The following is a 19,834-nucleotide window of genomic DNA, read 5'->3' as shown; positions in this document are numbered from 1 at the left end:
ATGGACTACATTTATGATTTGTCCTGCTTTCATACAAAGCAAACAGGATCGGTGCCTTGATTATTATTAGGACACTTTGAGTAACCTAATGGGTATTTTTATTTTTACCTGACCCAGTCTGGATTTCACGATACTTGTCACAGTCATCCATGTTTGAAGAGCTCCTTTCTTCATCAGAATATGACCTATTGGCATCACCCTGTGAGTAAGAAAACTGTAATAAGCATTCATTATATTCATTTATGTTTCATTTTGATTTATTGATGAACAGTATAGTGCAACTGTATGAAGGTCACTGAGCAAATTACTGTCTGTTCTGTATCATTAATTGTGTTTTGCAGACATCCAAACAGAGAATCATAATTCTGAACCCGTACAACTGTTGCACTGAAGATTCACCTTCACCTTACATTGAACATAGGGGTTACTTAGGCTTTTACAAAACTCACCAAAATATTAGGGTGATAACTAAGCTATGGCGGGTACTGTAAATATTTATGAGAATGGTCAATAAACTGGTGTAAATACAAATAAGTACCAAAAAGAAAGAAGAAAAAGATGCACCAGTATGAAATAAGGCACATCCAAAACATTTAAGGCTCAGGAATTGACTGACAGCCAGATCAGCAGTGCATCAGTACTGATCCGGCTGTCAGTCAGTGTCGGGAATTGGTTACAGCCGATGCTCACTATGTACTGAGTGGTGACTGAAACTACGCCTCTATAACTGAAAGACGAAGGCTTCTGGGAGGAATAATGTTAAGTTCCTCCCGGCAGTGGGGCTCTCAGTGCAGGCGATGCATGGTTTTAAAACATTATTGACCAGCAAATTATCCCCATATCTGCAGGTTAATAGTATTTGGGGACATGGAAGGTTCCCTTAAAAGGTCCTCATACAAATTAGGCTAAAGTAAGCAGAATGGAATCAGCTAACAGGCTAATGTGTAAGGAGTCTTACTAACTGGTTCCCGACAGATGATGTCAGGGAAGAGAAGAATCTGGTTGTTGAATTTCAATGGCCGATTGTTTTGTTCTCCAGGAGATAATCTGCCTCCAGAGGAGTCTGGCAGTGGCTCTCTCATAGAGAACACAGGAGACCTTGGCTGGGTTGGGCATTCCTGTATATGGGGAAGATGGGAGAGATAATTGACGGCCGAATGATCATTTAGCCAACAGTTATCTAATGTATAAGGAGTGTTCTGTGATTGCAATAGTCTTCCTAACTGCCATATGTATTTTATCATCATTATCCATTTTTCCTCCTCTGTTGGTATTGTACAAAGACTATCTGTATACTAGATGGTCGCCCGATTCTAATGCATCGGGTATTCTAGAATATGCATGCGGCCGACCGGGTGTGACTAAGCAGCGAAGCAGTGTTTAAATGGGTTGTGCACTACTTTAAATTAACTTCACAATGTATCCCCTCGGTGCCCCTAATGAATTTTGTCATTACGTCATGTTGTCAATCCGGCTTGTGACAACATCGCTGACAACGCACAGCCAGCACGGAATTCTCCCGCCTGCAGCCGGATCTTGCTTCCGTTTACATCACGACTATTTGCGGCTGCAGCCAGGGGTCTGCTGTTCCGCGCACCACAGTGAATGACGGGCTGTGGGCGGGGTTATCCCCCATCGTGTCACATCCAGCATCCACAGCGCGGTCTGTCAATGTGGTTTGTATGGCTCCGTCATTCCTCTAATCCTGGTTTGTATGGCTGACTTATCTTGGATTGTACGGCTTCCTCATCTTAGCTTGTATGGCCAGCTTATCATGGTTTTGTATGACCTACTCATTCCCCAATCTCCACAGCACAGTTAAAAAACTAAACCCTAATACTCACCTTGTTTCCTTTTCTCTGCTCCAGCGCTGTCCGTCCTGTTTTCAGCAGCTCCTCGCAGGATGTGAGGCACAGCACGCGCTCTCAGATACTGCTGTGATTAGCTGCTGCCTGTAGATTCGCTGCTTTCCACGCCACGACTAAGTGCGTGGAGAGGCACAAATCTGCATTCACTTTAGTAGCAGATGCTGCCGATGTCGCTATGAAGATTTAAGAATAATACAATGAGTACACAGAATTTTCTGTGTAAAATAATACTTTATTATTAACTATTATTGGTTATACAACTTAGTACAACTGAACAAAATTATTAAACAGATGATCGAAATATATAAACTATTCCATGAATATCTAAATATATTTTAAAATAAATCATCGGACAAAAGAAGTACGACCCTAGAATATATTTCTTAACAATATCAACCTAAAATATTTTTGTACACAACATTTTTGGTGAATACTTTTGGACTATCTGTAAGCAACTTTCCTTGTAAATGGGTATCCAAAACTTACACCTTGACATTGGATCTCATTTTAACTCTTGAAAATGCAACATAGAGTTGTCCATGACCAAAAACGGGCTCCGGTAAATATATGCCAACACGGTGTAGAGTTTGACCTTGTGACTTGTTTATTGTCATGGCAAATGCTGGTTTTACTGGAAACTGTCGACGTCGAAGCCTAAATGGAAGACCGGTGTCTGAAGGACATAAATCAATGCGTGGAATGAACACTTCGTTTCCTTTTGCAGATCCAGTGATCACTCTTGCTTGAATTATGTGGGAATGGAGTCCAGTAACAATAAGGCGAGTTCCATTACATAGACCATTTCTTGTATTTAGATTCCGCAGCAACATTACGATTGCTCCAACTTTAAGTTGTAGTCTGTGGGATGGCATTCCTGATGGCGTAACACTATTTAAAAATTAAACTGGATAATGCTCTCGTTCATCTTCATTGTCTACATCCACCGAATCATCACTTTTGTACAATTTATACTCTCCAGGCATTCTATCCATCACACGGGAATTTAGCAGAGCTACGTCATCGTTCTTGGGACAGAGAATTGCATAGGAAGAGGCCCTCTCAACACTGCTTTGGTCGTTCACATCAATTTCAACGCGTTGTCCAAAAACATCACTTACGATGCAGTCAGTGCACAACATGTCTTCTGGTATTTCAATAATGTCTTCTCCAAGGTTATATTCATTGCTAAGTTCACCATTACCAAGTTTAAGAAGCCAGTAGCTGTACTCTGGGTCAGAAGATCGAATGTTGTTAATTAGTTGGAGTTTATTAAACTCTTTCCAAAGGTCAGACATTTTTAAGGTGGACTCGATAATATTTGTTCTTGTTCCATTTGGTACAACTGGAAGGCATTGCCTAAAATCTCCGCCAAGGACAAAAACTTTACCTCCAAAAGGAATTTCATTTTTTTCTGCAATATTTGTAGTCATAACTTCACGCAGAAGTCTGTCAATTAAGCTCAAAGCATATTTGGGTGCCATGGTGCACTCATCAAGTATCAAAAGATTTGCACTGTTTAACTGTTTTCCTGCAAATGTGTCTTGTTTGATTCTGGAAACGGAGATTTCATTGACTGAAACTGGTATCCCAAAGAGTGAATGCATAGTGCGACCTCCTCGTAAAAGGTTTGCTGCAATACCTGTTGTAGCCGATGGCAATACGACTTTTCCCAACCCTCTAACGTGATGCATTAAAACTTCATAGAGGTATGTTTTACCGCTGCCTCCAGGACCGTCAATAAAGAAACATTTTGGCGTTGGATCGGCTTGGTTTTCTACAGCGCTCACAATAGTGTCATATGCAATCAGTTGTTGTTGATTTAAGGAGTTTTTCTTCTCTGTTGCCAACAATAATTCATAAGCTTCATCATACTCTTGAATTTGTGCAACTTGACTTGCAGGCTGTGGCAAATTAAAGTCTGAAAACATTTTTCCATACAGTAGTAGGACATTTTGGACATCTTGCATGGCATAAGATTCGCAATTTTAACAATTTCTTCTTTTGTTGTGAAGACGTAAGCAGTAATCTTCAATTATATGTTCTTTGAAATTTGTCCAAAGTTGAGCCGGATTTGTAGGCGGTCCAAAGACACAAATGTAGGCAAACAATTCACGAAGTTTCTTAGGCATATGTAGGGTAACTGCGTCTTCTAAAGTAAGTGTCCACATAGTATCATCCAATAGAAGTCCTAAAGCCAAAGCTGCAGCTTTAAATGTATCGTGCAATACTCCATTAACTGTTTTCAAATCTTCGTAACTTCTTGCTCCTTTGACATGCAGTAGTAACAGCCGAAGGCAATATCTTTCTTGATCCTTGACACTAACAGTACACATGCATTCAATTATTCTGCTAAGTCCTCGTTGTCTTGGCTTCCAAGTTTTATTCCAAACGTAATGCTCTGGAATCTCTCGATACAAATACTGCCTTGCGTTTTTGTCACGTTGGTTCAGCAAAAAACATTCCACTAATGTTGACGTTGTGCTTAAATTTTTTGAGACATCTTCGACTTGAGCATTTTCAAAGAAATAAAGCTGCTGTTGATTTGGTAAATGAATAGCTAAACGTATAATGGCATGGGACTGTGAATGCATTGGAAACGCAAATATTCTCCAAGCAGCTTCTGGAGCAATGACATATCTTGAGTCAACAAACCGTGATGATTCATCGTGATTGACTGTTTTTTGTTGTATTTCGACGTTAGCTTTGTCATGCCCCTTGTAGATGTACTTGAAAAGATATTTAACACTTTTTATTGAAGCGCAGATTTCAACGTTGATGTGACAGTTGTAGCGTTTTAATAAATACGGGTTGTATGGAACTATCCATGAGTTATTTATAATCTTTTTGTTGTGTACAATGTTATCAATCAGTTGTCTCCGGTAGGATGGGTAGCCATCCAAATCTTTAACAGTGCGTTGTTTCAACTGCTTTGGAAACCCTTTTGTACACTTTCCGTTTTCCATGCATGGACTTTTTGGATTTGCTACACCGCATGGGCCATGAACCATATTACAGATTACAATATTATACAATTCAGGATTCTTTTCTTGGTTAGGAATTTCAGCCCACACTATGTTGTCAATTTCGTCCTCCGTGCGAAACTTTGAATCCGCGTCTAAAATAATTAATATATGCGCATGTGGGAGACCTCGTTTCTGAAACTCTATGACGTGTACCATTGCTACGACTGTTCCATAAAGCCCATTTTTGATGTCTTTAAAAAGGCTGCTGAGTTTTAGTCGAAATACGCATGCAACTAAGTCCGGCCTGTGTTCAACTTGCTGCCAGGGTTGTAGATTTTCAGTAATTTCCGGCCTTTTAGGATTACAGGTCATTGTTAAAAAAATGTCAGGTTTTCCATACTTTGTTACTATTGCCATTGCATCTTAATAACGCTGTTGCATGTTGCGGGGGCTACCTTCAAAGGACGACGGGAGAATTACTGTTTTTCCAATTGGAATTCCTTTTTGAATGGATTGTTTTTGCAAATGTTCTTGAAGAATGCAGTAGTCTTCAACTTTAAGTTGTTTTTGGTTGATTCGTATGAAATTGAGCCGATTAGCTTCAATTTTAACGTATGCGTCGACTAAGTACTGTTGTGTCAGTTTCCCACCGTTTAAAATAGGATTGAAGTAATTTCGGACAGACAGAAGAAAACTGTAGTACTGTAGTTGTGTAATTCTTCTTGAAGTTCCTTGCTGGTGTAGGTTTTCATGCCACCCTTGATCACCGCTTGGAAAGAATAGCGGGTACAGAAGAGCATCAAGGTTGCTGTGCAAAATGCTAATTCGTTGTGTTTTAGGAACGAAAGGGTTGTTTTTGTCTGGCTTAAGATGGACTAATATATCTCTTTGAAAAGGAGGCTCTCCATCATCGTTTTGAAAAACAACTGCGACCTCACTTACACGTGGTTTGTTGTAACATCGGGGATCTTGTTGACGTCTTGTTTAATGGGCATGATAATAGAAGGCATTTCCGTCCCATTTTGTATAGCTCTCTGTTCCTCCTCAGCTTCGATGTCTTTTAGCATGCGATATGCGGAAGCAAATGGGCTGATTGTTTTAAATGTACGGCAATTAGGTTCATCAATTCTGCATTACACTTTTCATTTTCTTTTAGGTTCATCCTTTGTTCTGTAGCCTCATTTGGATCAAAGATGTATAATTGTGCAAATGTTGGTGGTTGTCCTAGTTCTGGGTGAAGTGTTCCAGTGCGGTGGAAGATCTGGCCATGAATTTTAAAACAATACGGTCCGAATCCAGGGGGCGGTGCAATGTTGGCACCAAATGAAGCAAACGCATGAGAACTGTTGATACTTCTGATATTTTCCATAAAATTTCTACTGTGTTCATGCGTTCCTTTCATCAACTGCTCAAACAGATCTGAGTAGTGACATCTTGGTAGCATCACTTTTCCTTTTTGGCAGCATTGAGTAAACTGATTGTCAGATGGTTTTTCCTCGATGAAATTTAGAGAGTCGCATTTAGAACAAACTACATTCATCTTCCCACAGTAGTGTTGAATAATTATAGTTTCATTGTCTGTTACGTAACATGCAAGATGTTGAATGTTCTGCTGGGCTTGCCTTAGTTGGTAGAGTATTCATTTTTGATAAATTTGGCGATTGTGTTGTTCTCGGTTTGTCCTGGATTCTGGAGATTCATTCAGCTGACATTGTCTATGGGATTCCGCATCGTGTTCCTGTCTAGCCGCAGTGTGTTGCGGTGTTTTCCGTTCCCGACGTTGTCTGTGAGATTCCGTATCCTGGGCTTGTCTGGCAGCAGTGTGTTGTGGTGTCTCCTGTTTCCGACGTTGTCTGTGAGATTCCGTATCCTGGGCTTGTCTGGCACCAGTGTGTTGTGGTGTCTCTTGTTCCCGACGTTGTCTGTGAGATTTCGCATCCTGGGCTTGTCTGGAGGCAGTGTGTTGCGGTGTCTCCTGTTCCCGGCGTTTTTGGTGATATTCCGCATCCTTGGCTTGTCTGGCGGCAGTGTGTTGCGGTGTCTCCTGTTTCCGGCGTTTTTGGTGAGATTCCGCATCCTGGGCTTGTCTGGCGGCAGTGTGTTGCGGTGTCTCCTGTTCCCGGCATTTTTGGTGAGCTTCCGCATCCTGGGCTTGTCTGGCGGCAGTGTGTTGCGGTGTCTCCTGTTCCCTGCGTTTTTGTTGAGCTTCCGCATCCTGGGCTTGTCTGGCGGCAGTGTGTTGCGGTGTCTCCTGTTCCTGGCGTTTTTGTTGAGCTTCCGCATCCTGGGCTTGTCTGGCGGCAGTGTGTTGCGGTGTCCTCCTGTTCTCGGTGTTTTTTTTGAGATTCCGCATCCTGGGTTTGTCTGGCGGCAGTGTGTTGCGGTGTCTCCTCTTCTCTGCGTTTTTGGTGAGACTCCGCATCCTGGGCTTGTCTGGCGACAGTGTGTTGCGGTGTCTCCTGTTCCCTGCGTTTTTGGTGAGCTTCCGTATCCTTGGCTTGTCTGGCGGCACTGTGTTGCGGTGTCTCCCGTTTCCGACATTGTCTGTGAGATTCTGCATCCTGGGCTTGTCTGGCGGCAGTATGTTGTGGTGTCTATTGCTCTCGACGTTGTCGTTTTCTTGCTGCTTCTGCTGCTTTTCTGTCTTCCTCCGTGGCGTATTTTCGCTTACGACCCATTATAAAACAGGAAGCGTAAAGAAGTATCTCTTCAGCGCGCTGTCACTGGCAGAACGTGTTCAGTAAACCTGACTGAAGTCCCTCGCACAGTGTGACTGAAGTCCCTCGCACAGTGTGACTGAAGTCTCTCGCACAGTGTGACTGAAGTCCCTCGCACAGTGTGACTGAAGTCCTTCGCACAGTGTGACAGAAGTCCCTCGCACAGTCTGACTGAAGTCCCTCGCACAGTGTGAGTGAGAAAACCTGCTCAGTACATTATGAGCAGTTTGTGAGTCACATGACCACATGGGCGGAGTTAGCCCTGCTATCTCCCGAAGGTGGCGTACCTATTTGAAATTCTGCGGTAATTGGCCAGAGAGCGTGTTTAAATTTGGCGCGAAAATCTGTGATTGCTCGCGGGCGGCATCCGCGACCAGTCATAGAAGCGGGTTTTAAATCTCGCGCGCCGTGTTACTAAGGAGCGGACAGCGTGTTCTAATTTAGCGTTAAAATCTCTGATTGGTGGCGGGCAGCATCCGCGACCAATCAGCACAGCAGTGTTTAAATGTGACGCCAAGATCGGTGATTGGTCGCGGCCGCTATTTAAATGTGGCGGCCAAATCGGTGATTGGTCGCGGGCAGCGTCCGTGACCAATCAGCACAGCGGTGTTTAACTTTTGCGCTAAGATCACTGATTGGTCGCGGCCGGAGACCGCGACCAATCTTCGAATCGTATTGGTGAGGACCCGGGAGCGGAATTGTATTGGTGAGGACCGGGGAGCGCTGCTGCCTGTGCGGCTACTTCCGCTGCGAGAAGGCGGGAGATGAGCGGCTGCTCGCAGCAGAAGTATCCCGACCTGCAGCGCCACTCCCCGGTGCTCCCTTGACACCCTAGCCGCATGGATGTCAGCGCAGCTGCCTGTGCGGCTAATTCCGCTGCGAGAAGCCAGGAGATGAGCGGCTGCTCGCAGCAGAAGTATCCCGACCCGCAGCGCCGCTCCCCGGTCCTCCCTTGACACCCTAGCCGCATGGAGGTCAGCGGGCGACCAATCAGCATAGCAGTGTTTAAATTTGTCGGCAAGATCGCTGATTGGTCGCGGGCAGCGTCCGCGACCAATCAGCACAGCAGTGTTTAAATGTGGCGCCAAGATCGCTGATTGGTCGCGGGCAGAGTCCGCGACCAATCAGCACAGCAGTGTTTAAATGTGGCGCCAAGATCGCTGATTGGTTGCGGGCAGAGTCCGCGACCAATCAGCACAGCAGTGTTTAAATGTGGCGCCAAAATGGCTGATAGGTCGCGGGCAGCGTCTGCGACCAATCAGCACAGCAGTGTTTAAATTTGTCGGCAAGATCGCTGATTGGTCGCGGGCAGCGTCTGCGACCAATCAGCACAGCAATGTTTAAATGTGGCGCCAAGATGGCTGATTGGTCGCGGGCAGCGTCCGCGACCAATCAGCACAGCAGTGTTTAAATGTGTCGCCAAAATGGCTGATTGGTCGCGGGCAGCGTCTGCGACCAATCAGCACAGCAGTGTTTAAATGTGGCGCCAAAATCGCTGATTGGTGGCGGGCAGCGTCCGCGGCCAATCAGCACAGCGGTGTTTAACTTTTGCGCCAAGCTCACTGATCCGGCCGTGACCAATCATCGAATCGTATTGGTGAGAACCGGGGAGAGGAATCGTATTGGTGAGGACCGGGGAGCGCCGCTGCCTGTGGGGCTACTTCCGCTGCGAGAAGCCGGGAGATGAGTGGCTGCTCGCAGCAGAAGTATCCCGACCCGCAGCGCCGCTCCCCAGTCCTCCCTTGACACCCTAGCCGCATGGATGTCAGTGCCGCTGCCTGTGCGGCTACTTCTGCTGCGAGAAGCCGGGAGATGAGCGGCCGCTCGCAGCAGAAGTATCCCGTCCCGCAGATGAGCCGCTAACGGCCGCCATCTTTTTTCTGAAATCCCGCGTCGCTGATTGGCCGCTGCCGGACCAATGAGCGAAGCGGGATTTCCTGGACAGACAGAAAGACAGACAGACGGGATAAGACGATTATATATATAGATATGTATCCGGTTCCTTACCCATCAATTATTGTTTCTATAGCTGGTATGTATCTCCATTATTTTTTAATTGTGGGAAAAAGCAGGACAGTCAGATTCCACCTATGAAGGCAGAACTAGTTATGGAACATAGCTCACATTCCAGGGCTAAATGAACAGGGCATGAGCATGAATTTAATCTGACCTTAAGATATTGTTGACCTATCCATAACCCCTTCACAATATGTGCCGTACGTGTACTGAGCTTTACGTGTCCCCCCCCTGCGGTGCGGGCTCCGGTGCTGAGCCCGCAATTTTCCGGGCACATATTGCTGATTCTTACAGCTGCCATGTGCCTACAACAGCCAAGGGTGGAATAACCGCGGCTTTTAACTAGTTAAATGCTGCTGTCAAACTCTGACAGCGGCATCTAATTTGCGCTTCCGGGAAGCGCGTCATTGGCTCCGCCCATCACTCTATGACCCCGGGTCACCGATGGGGGTTGGCATGACAACCCGGTGTCTGGATGAGACCCCTGTGGTTGTCATAGCCGATCTGCTATGAGCGCCACCCAGTGGTCGGCGTTCATAGCAGATGAGCATTTTTGTTACACATAGCAGGGCTCAAGCCCTGCTTTGTGCAACATAGGCGACCAGACAATCGCAGTTTCAAGTCTCTTAAGGAGACTATTCAAGCAAGTAAAAAGTAGAAGAAAAGTTTTTAAAAAATATTTAAAAAAATAAAAAAATATAAAAGTTTAAATCACCCCCTTTCGCGCCATTCAAAATAAAACAATAACAAAAAAAAAATCAAATATACACATATTTGGTATCGCCGCGTTTAGAATTGCCCGATCTATCAGTATATAAAAAAATTTATCAGATTGGTAAATGGCGTAACGATAAAAAAATCGAAACGCCAGAATTACGTTTTTTTTGTCGCCGCAACATAGCAATAAAATGCAATAACAGGCAATCAAAAGATCGTATCTGAACCAAAATGGTATCAATAAAAATTTCAACTCGGAATACAAAAAAATAAGCCCTCACCCAGCCCAAGACAACGAAAAATGGAGACGCTACGGGTCTCGGAAAATGGCACCTTTTTTTTAAAAAAACTTTGGATTTTTTTTTCACCACTCAAATAAAAAAGAACCTATACATGTTTGGTGTCTACAAACTCGTAATGACCTGAAGAATAATAATGGCTGGTCAGTTTTAGCATTTAGCAAACATGGTGAAAAAAAAATTTGTGAAATTGCACTTTTTTTGCAATTTCACCGCACTTGGAATTTTTTTCTCGTTTTCCAGTATGCATTATGGTAAAACCAATGGTGGCGTTCAAAAGTACAACGCATCCCACAAAAAACAAGCACTCACATGGCCATATTGACAGAAAAATAAAAAGGCTATGGCTCTGGGAAGAAGGGGAGCAAAAAATGAAAATGCAAAAGCGGAAAAGGGCTGCGGAGTGAAGGGGTTATTGCTAGATCAGTACAGCTATATACACTGTGCAGTAGCGATTCTCAGCTACTGCAGCTCATCCTCTGTTGAAGTGAATAGAAGCTGAGCTGCAGTACCCAGGAATGACCACTACATGGTGTACGGAGCTGTACTATTCTGGTCTATATACTGTATACATCTGACCTGCAACAGCTGATAGGTAGGGATGAGAGGTGTTGGACTCCGTTCAATCTGATAGTGATAAGCTATTCGGAGGTCCTGGATTACCCCTTTAATTTAAGGGTTTGGTCTGAATTCATTTGTGTTACTTGCTATCAAGACTGGGGTGACGACAGAAAGGCCAAAAATGTCTGAGCAGCAAACCTGTAGTTGTCATAGTGGTCAAGGCTGGATGGAGAACAATAAAAATAAAGAGACTAACCCATGGAGGAGCAGTCACATTTGTTGACCTATTTATTTTAGCAAATATTTATTTTCCATGAAAAGCAAACAAATATTCTTTTTGTAGCCAAGGCCCAATTAACAACTCATTATTGTCAATGTGTTCAGTCTAACATTTTTGGGTGAAAAGTCCAGTGTCTATGGTCTATTTAAAGGGAATTTGTCAGCAGGTTTTTGCAATGTAATCTGAGGACAGCATGAGGTAGGGGCTGAGACACTGATTTCAGCGATGTGTCACTTATTAAGCTGTGTGCTGTTGTTTCATTACAATGAGTGTTTTATCAGTGGGAGATTGTCACTGCTGGACTAGGTCCCACATGAGAACTGGTCCAACCACGCCCCCAGCACTGATTAGCAGCTCACTGTCAATATACAATGTACATATAGAGCTTTGGTGTGGGCAGGGTTAGCTTTCTGAGCTCTGCTACATGCTACCTCTAAAAACTTTGATTGTGTCACAACTGCTGCACCCAGTAAGCTAAGTGATACATCGCTGGAATCAGGGTCTCTTTTCCTACATTATGCTGCTCTCAGATGAGGTAAAAAAACCTGATGACAGATTCCCTTTAATCTGCCTTTGGGCGTCATAACTGGACAGATCTAAAGTTATTACAGCAAATTGATGCTGACCCTGAAGTGCCAAGCACTTTATGAATGAAACACTTGACCCTGTCACACAACAGAAGACTCTTGTGTTACGCATACCAATAAGGTCATTTTAATATTTTCCACTTAAGCAATTGTGGACAAGATTTGCTAAAAAATGCCGGTGGGAAAACGGACTGAGCTATTCCCACGTAACATATGGTTGAAACTAATTATAATTAGAGACTTGTAATTGCTGGCTATTTAAACATTAAATCCTTCTAATGCACATTAATATTCGTGTATGCAGCTGTGCCATCAAGCTTGACTTATATCCCTGGAACAACCTGGACACGAGTGAAATGTGTTTAATTAACAATTAGGCCATTTGCCACTAAACCCCATAAATAGATATATTTTTTTCTTGCTTTTGTATCTTGCTTGGTTCTAGAATATTCAGGTATTCTGTTGCAAATAGTATGTGGATTCTCGAGCCTGCCTTGTAAAAATAAGTTGACATAAAGACCACTAACTACGATGGCAGAGCTATAAAACAAGCAAGCGTTGCCATTCTGATTGCAACAATACCTGAACATCTGATCTCCTAGTTTACGTCATGGCTGCATCTCGAGAAGCAAGACCTTGCAATCAGTATCACAATAGCAATCTGAGGCTATGATACGGGCCAGTGGAAGAAAACACCAATGTAGAAATGATGAATAAATATATGGCACTTCATTATGTATGAGAATTGGAGACTAAATAAATGTCAGTCCCAGTTAAACTGCTCTGATTTAGCATAAGATTTACAAATGGCATATTTTAGGAAACCTAGCAAGTGGCTGTTAAAATAGTAATGCTCATTTGAAAGTGTTCTTTCAATCCCCATTACAGCTGGATAGACTAGTTAGGGCAGAAAGTTCATTTTTTTTTAAATGGCCTTCAGCTCGATCTCGAGCCATGGCAACTTGATGGATGAACGATCCGTAGGAAAATCGATCTTGTGCAAGTCTAGATAAGTTCACCAGGGTCCTCTCGGCTGTTGTTTTGATTGTATCAAGCCATTGAGTTGCTGGCCTTCCTATTCGCCTTGTTACTTCTACTCTTCTCACCATGATGTCCTTCTCCAGTGAATTCTCTCTCTTCGTATGACATGTCCAAAGTAGGCAAGTTGTAGCTTGGTAATCCTTGCTTCGAGTGACATGTCTGGCTTGATTTGTTCCAAAATTGATGTTTGTTCCCTTCACCATACATGGTATTGATAACATCCTCCTCCAGCACCACATTTCAAAGGAGTAGATTCTTCTTCTGTCTTGTTTCTTTGTCATCCAGATTTCGCATCCGTATGCTACCACAGAAAAGACCAAATTATGAACGAGCCGTGTCTTCATCACTAGTGAAATGTTCCTCGATTTGAAGACCTTATCCAGTGTCTTCATTGTTGATTGTTCTATAGCTATTCTCTTATTGACTTCTGGTGTCGTCGCTGTTTCTTGAATGATCGTCGATCCAAGTAGGTTGAAGTCCTTTACAACTTCCAGTTTATCTCCATACCTCTCAAATTTGTCCCGTTCGTACCTGCCAGTAGTCAATATCTTTGTCTTCTTTGTGTTGAGTACCATCTCATGCTAGAGCTTTCCATTTTGACACTCCATAATAAGTCCTTCATTCCATCTACGCTTGTTGTTATCAATGTTGTATATTACATGTTGTCAAATTATATTTTTCATCAGCATGCTTCAAAGAAATTTCCCTGAAGACTGGACGCTCTTTATAAAGCGTTAGACATATTTTTCAAGTGGTCCAGTTTTCCCATCACAACCAATAGGCTTAGGCAGTGTATAATAATATAATAATAAAAATTAAATACAATATAATTTTACCTCTGCTTGGAATCCTTCAACCAAAATAGCAACCAATAGATTGAAGAGGACATAATTCCCAAATGTCATTAAGGCCACAAAGTAGAGAGCAGCCCAAGGAGAAGTACTGGCCATCCCATTATACAGCACCACGTTCCAGTCTTCTTGTGTCAAGATCTGGGGGAAAGTTTAAAAATAATACAGTATATTTGAATTGTAGACTTACACAAGGCATACATGCTTAATCAATAAAAGTATATCTGGATTACAAGCATGGCAAAAAAAGCATCTTATAGTTTCATAGTTTTTAAAGTTAAAGGTTGTCATAAGTCCACTGGGCTCAACCTACTGTATAACCTGACATGGTACTGGTGTCATCAGTGTTTTGGATTAGGGGTGTCATAATTTACCATCAGTGTGTTTTCCGTGTGTCTGTTTTTACCATCAGTCATTAGCGTTTTTCATGGATGGATAAATAAATCAATTACAAAGCTTCTCCTATACTTTGCAATGTTAAAGAAGTTGACCACTACTTGAACAATTAATTGTTATCCCCCATGTTTGGCCCCGATAAGATAAATAAGCTTATTGTCACGCAAGGTGTAGGAAAGACTAAGTACAACAAGAAGGGAAGGGGGAAAAGGGGGCCCAGATTCTAGGGAAAGGAGGTAATGTAGACCTCCTAAGCTGACCTTATATCACCCTGTCTCCCCTAACGTCCCTATATTGGTTCCGCACCAATCGCTGCACAGGAACTTCGCCCTGTCTTTCCCTCGCATTTGGCCCTGGCTAGGGAAGGGAGGGGATGAGCGCTAGGGAAGATAGCTTAGCTTTAAGTTGATTCAGAGAGATGAAAGTCCTCTTACCACCAGAGAGAAAGAAGTACTGCACTAGTTCCAAGTCTTCACAAGGGGTCATGTGAGTATCGCCGTCACCTCCGTCTAGCAAACAGCATGTATTTCACACCCAGGCCAGGGTGTTAATTAGCAAGAGAAAGGTAGCCACTGGGTCCTAGAGAGACAGCTTCTAAAAAGGTGTCTGCAATGCCAAACATAGAGATCTCCTGCAACCAACTGCAGGGAGACTGTCTGTCATTTCTGACACACCCGCGACACTTATACTCAACTCCCGTGCCAGCGCCATTGCTGCCGTGTCGGCACTTGCCCCGCCCCCCGGGGCTACCGTGCTGTTCTTGTGACACATGACCCCTGGAGCCCAATCAGCATTGATGTCCCGCCTCTTGTCAAATTGAACATGAAGAGGAAGTCAGAGAGCAGCTGATCCCGGACTTCCTCTTCATGTTCGATTTGTCCAAAGGCAGAGACAGCGACGCTAGAGCTGATTGGGCACCGGGGTCACATGTTACAACAATCGCATGAGAGCACCACTGTAACAGCATCAGCACGGGAGGTGAGTATAAGCTTTTTCTATTTTATCGGGGCCAAACATTTAGATCAAGTAGGGATTGTCCAAGTAGTGGACAACCCCTTTAAGTATGTACAGCACGTGAATGCCATTTTTGTGCTATACAAGTTTTTCACTGACCCATAGACTTGTATTGGCTTTTTACATCCATGATAACAGAAAAAAACAGACATGTCTCCATGAGTTTTGCACAGACACATGGTCCATGTGAAAACACGGATATGTGAGTAGCACCATAAATTTTAATGGATATGTGTTCTATCTGTGAAAAATAAGTATACAACACATAAATGCAACACGGATATCGGAATGAGGCCATAATCAGATACTAAACGAGCAAGGGATGTTTAGGAAAAAAATATTATTTGAAATGAGAAAGGACTATAAAAAATTCTGTAGTGCAGGCTTCGACAAGCTAGAAGAACTCATATTTCTAGAGTAACTCAATGTTTTATTAATAAAATACACATATAAGATACATTTAAAGTTTAAAATGATCTGACTTTGCACCTTAAAGGATATATACTGTACACCTTTGGCATGTATTTAAATTGCATTTAAATGCATGTATTTTGGGCTAAAAAATATTTTTTACACTAAGGTTTTATTAAAAAATGTTTCCATCAAAAAGGAGGAAACACAGCGTCTGGTGATGTCCATGAGTTCAATACTTCAGGCAGTCATTGCCAACAAAGGGTTTTCCACCAAGTACTAGAAATTAAAATTTTATTTACTATTATTTAATCTGTCCAATTACTTTTGGTCCCTTTAAAAACAGGGTGGCACATGTTAAGGAGCTGAAACTCCTAAACCCTTCATCCAATTTTAATGTGGATACCCTCAAATGAAAGCTGAAAGTCTGAACTTCAACTGCATCTGAATTGTTTTGTTTAAAATTCATTGTGGTAATGTCTAGAACCAAAATTAGAAAAATGTTGTCTCTATCCAAATACTGTATATATGGACCTAACTGTATATGTTTCAGCCCGCAACTAAGGGCTTATTCAGATGTCAGTTTTTCCTGTACAAGTTCTATTCGCGTTTTTCATGTATAGAAGAACTCTTACTTACTTTAGTTTATAGTATAGTCTATGGGGCTGTTCATATATGCGAATATTTTCATGGAGTGAGTGGTTGGTGCAAAATCATGGAAACATGTCCGAATTTTATCCAAGCCTCACATCAAACTTGCCAACGCATGTCTATGAAAAAATCAGACAGCACCCAGATGTCATGTGGGTGCTGCGCATTTTTCACAGACTGTTGGACAGGAGAAGCTTGAGAAACCCCCATTAGTTAATTTTTTCATCGGAGAAAAACTGAAGAAACTCTGACCAAACTCTGATGGTTAAAACTGACACACTGACCAAATTCTGGTGAAATGCATGTCCTATTTTGACCCAAATGTCGGATCAAAATCGGCAATGCAAATCTATAAGTCCATGACAAAAAATCGATCAGCACTCAGATGACATTCGAGCGCAATTTAATTTTCATGAACTATTAGAAAGGGGAAGTTTTTTTTTTCACGTACTAGAAAAACTCATTAAACTCAAACCAAACTCTGATAAAACTCAGATGAAACTCTGACCAAAATTATGGATGAAAATCATTTCTGGAGGTCTGCAGTAGATGCTTTCTGTCAGAACGTAGCATTAAGCAACCCCATTTTAAAAGTTACAGTAAGTTCTGGAAAATGTAAAATTACTGTAATATAATTAATATATATAATATAAACTGCGGCAAAGTACCACTGTTAATTAGCTAGTATATACATTTGCATAATTTGACTTCTCCTGCTTTTTTTCCCTAAACACACATGAAAATTAATACATTGTTTGAGACCAGGACATATTGCAGCTTTTTTTTATCCTGAAAAATTACAATGTATTTATTTTATAAATGAGAAAGCAGCTGTCGAAAACTGAGAACTATAATTTAATTTATTTAAAATGTGCTTTAATGCAGTTTAATTTAATCTAATTTACACTGCATATGGGATGTATGAACAATCTAGACAATACTAGTAATTAATCTGTTATAGAAAAATAATTAGGTAAATTACCACAAAGCCGAATAGGTAAGGCAGGTATAAAAATAAAATAACAACAAACTTAGGAAAACTTAAATGTCATCCACACACAACAATGGAACAAAAGCATTTATTTTAACAGTTAACAGTGGAAGCATTTTATTGAGCAGACATTTTTATTCTACTGTTCATTCTTTATTTGCTTTACAATAAATACCACAGAATAAGCTATTAGATGGTGTATATACATAACCACCAAGATTATGCTTAGGCTTGGCCTATATAACAGCCAGATGGGGTCGTTGGAACACAGTATTTTCTTCTAAACCCCGTCAACTTCAGCTAAGTAGACCACAGTGGTGGTCGGTCTTCTAGGCAACGAGTTGGAAACAAAATTTTAATGTGTCAAGAACAGCTGCCAATTTTCATAATTGCTTCTTTTTACTATCTGACAATATGAATCTACGAAGATTGGAATAAATCTTTAAGAGCTACAAGTTTACTGAGGGACTACTCAAATGTAATTAATCAAGTCATTTACACATGCTATAGCATATATGGCCAAGTGGCGCCATTGTACATGTGATGCTGTGACCAGACAAAGAATTGATAGTTTTCTGGATGACAGTTAAAGGGAAATTATGTAGGTCCAACATGGCCAAAGAAGAGCCTGGTGCTCAAAGAGAAGGGTGATCTTGTTATCCTCTTCCACTACGCTATGATATTTCAGAAGAATGCAGACTTATGGGCCCTGATTCATTAAGACTGGCAACGTACGTGGATGGAGTAAGAGGTGCCTGATTCATTAAGAGGCACCAACCATGCGTATCGCAAGAAATGTTACTCCAGGCAGGAGTCGGGAGTAATATTTCTGGAGTAAGGTACACCATGGCTGGTCATCAATTAGATTGGCGGATGTTGCCACGACCCTGTCCCTTCCATGACCTGTCCACTTTGGCGAACCTGGCCGGTACTGACACCAAAGAGGACAACAAAGTGGTCAATGGCGCATGATGGCATGATATGTGTCGTGAACTCCTGCGCACTTAGGCAGAGCCCTTCTGGGTACAATGACATCTGAAATTTTGGCACAGAGCGACTGGCCTGAAATCCCAATGCGGGAGATCAGAAGATGTCTCAAGAACCGGATGAGTGGAAGTGAGTAGCAGAGGGGCAAAGACACAAGCAGTGAGGTGATCATAACAGTTTATTTTGATGGCTCATTACGGTTCAGAAAAATGGAGGTCAGGGGTTGCCATTTTGCTGAGTTTGTGTAGAGGTGAAGAACAAAAAATACGCATTTTGGCAAATGCGAATTTTTGTAAAATTCAAGTAGCATTCAATTCCATTAGAATTTATTCTCTCAGCTCTATTTGGGACAACTGGAAAAATGATTGTTTAGAGAAGAAAAGATGAGCACTGCCATGATTTCTGTGTCATGTCAACAATAAAGCACCCTGATACCACCCATGTGTAGGGACTTTCATGCATCGAGTGGGCTCACTGACAATTTTGCCTAAGAACAAGGCCATGAAAAAAAGAATCTAGAAATATCTAAACAACCTCCAAGAACAACTTCTCCCTGTGATCCAGGAGCAATTTGTCGATGAATAATGCTTTTTCCAGCATTATAGAGCAACATATCACAAGGGAGAAGTGATAACTAAGTGGCTCGGAGAACAAAACATTGACATTTTGGATCCATGGCAAGGAAAGTTCCCAGTTCTAAAACCCATTGATAACCTGTGGTCAATTCTGGAAAAGAGGGAGGAGAAACAAAAACACAAAAATTGTGATAAACTCCAAGCCCTGATTAGGCAAGAAAGGGTGAATTTTGGCCAAAGAGCCGGTATCGAGTATATCAGGGCGAAGGGAAGAAGTCTTGAATAATAAGGGTCAATGCTGGAAACATTGAGTCTTTATATAAACTTGATATACTTGTTAATATAAGTATATATTTTTCTATATTGCCCAGTAAAAGGGTAATATAGAAAAATAGTATTTCTTTAGGTTTTAAAGTACATACAGTAGTGGCCAAAAGTATTGGCACCCCTGCAATTCTGTCAGATAATACTCAGTTTCTTCCTGAAAATGATTGCAATCACAAATTCTTTGGTATTATTATCTTCATTTAATTTGTCTTCAATGAAAAAACACAAAAGAGAATGAAGCAAAAATCAAATCATTGATCATTTCATACAAAACTCCAAAAATGGGCCAGACAAAAGTATTGGCACCCTCAGCCTAATACTTGGTTGCACAACCTTTAGCAAAAATAACTACGAACAACCGCTTCCGGTAACCATCAATGAGTTTCTTACAATGCTCTGCTGGAATTGTAGACCATTCTTCTTTGGCAAACTGCTCCAGGTCCCTGATATTTGAAGGGTGCCTTCTCCAAACTGTCATTTTGAGATCTCTCCACAGGTGTTCTATGGGATTCAGGTCTAGACTCATTGCTGGCCACCTTAGAAGTCTCCAGTGCTTTCTCTCAAACCATTTTATAGTGCTTT

General features: G+C 42.0%; 1 protein-coding gene across 2 annotated transcripts in view; it reads right to left on the bottom strand.

Moving 5' to 3' along the window:
* CACNA1I (calcium voltage-gated channel subunit alpha1 I) overlaps window positions 1–19,834 on the bottom strand; it is a 737,039-nt gene that overhangs the window by 177,119 nt on the left and 540,086 nt on the right. For both annotated transcript variants that reach the window (XM_073644335.1, XM_073644336.1), the window contains exons 12-13: window positions 13,886–14,041; window positions 109–199 (exon numbers count right to left, since the gene is read on the bottom strand). In XM_073644335.1, coding sequence (XP_073500436.1) covers window positions 109–199; window positions 13,886–14,041 — 247 coding nt within the window. The remainder of the gene's footprint in view (window positions 1–108; window positions 200–13,885; window positions 14,042–19,834) is intronic.

Source organism: Phyllobates terribilis, unplaced genomic scaffold (assembly GCF_046119375.1).
Source record: "Phyllobates terribilis strain yellow unplaced genomic scaffold, ASM4611937v1 Scaffold_8__6_contigs__length_399053987, whole genome shotgun sequence".
In the NCBI taxonomy this organism is placed as follows: domain Eukaryota; kingdom Metazoa; phylum Chordata; class Amphibia; order Anura; family Dendrobatidae; genus Phyllobates; species Phyllobates terribilis.
The sequence above is the reverse complement of the archived record's forward strand: the minus strand, read 5'-3'. Positions and strand labels throughout refer to the sequence as shown.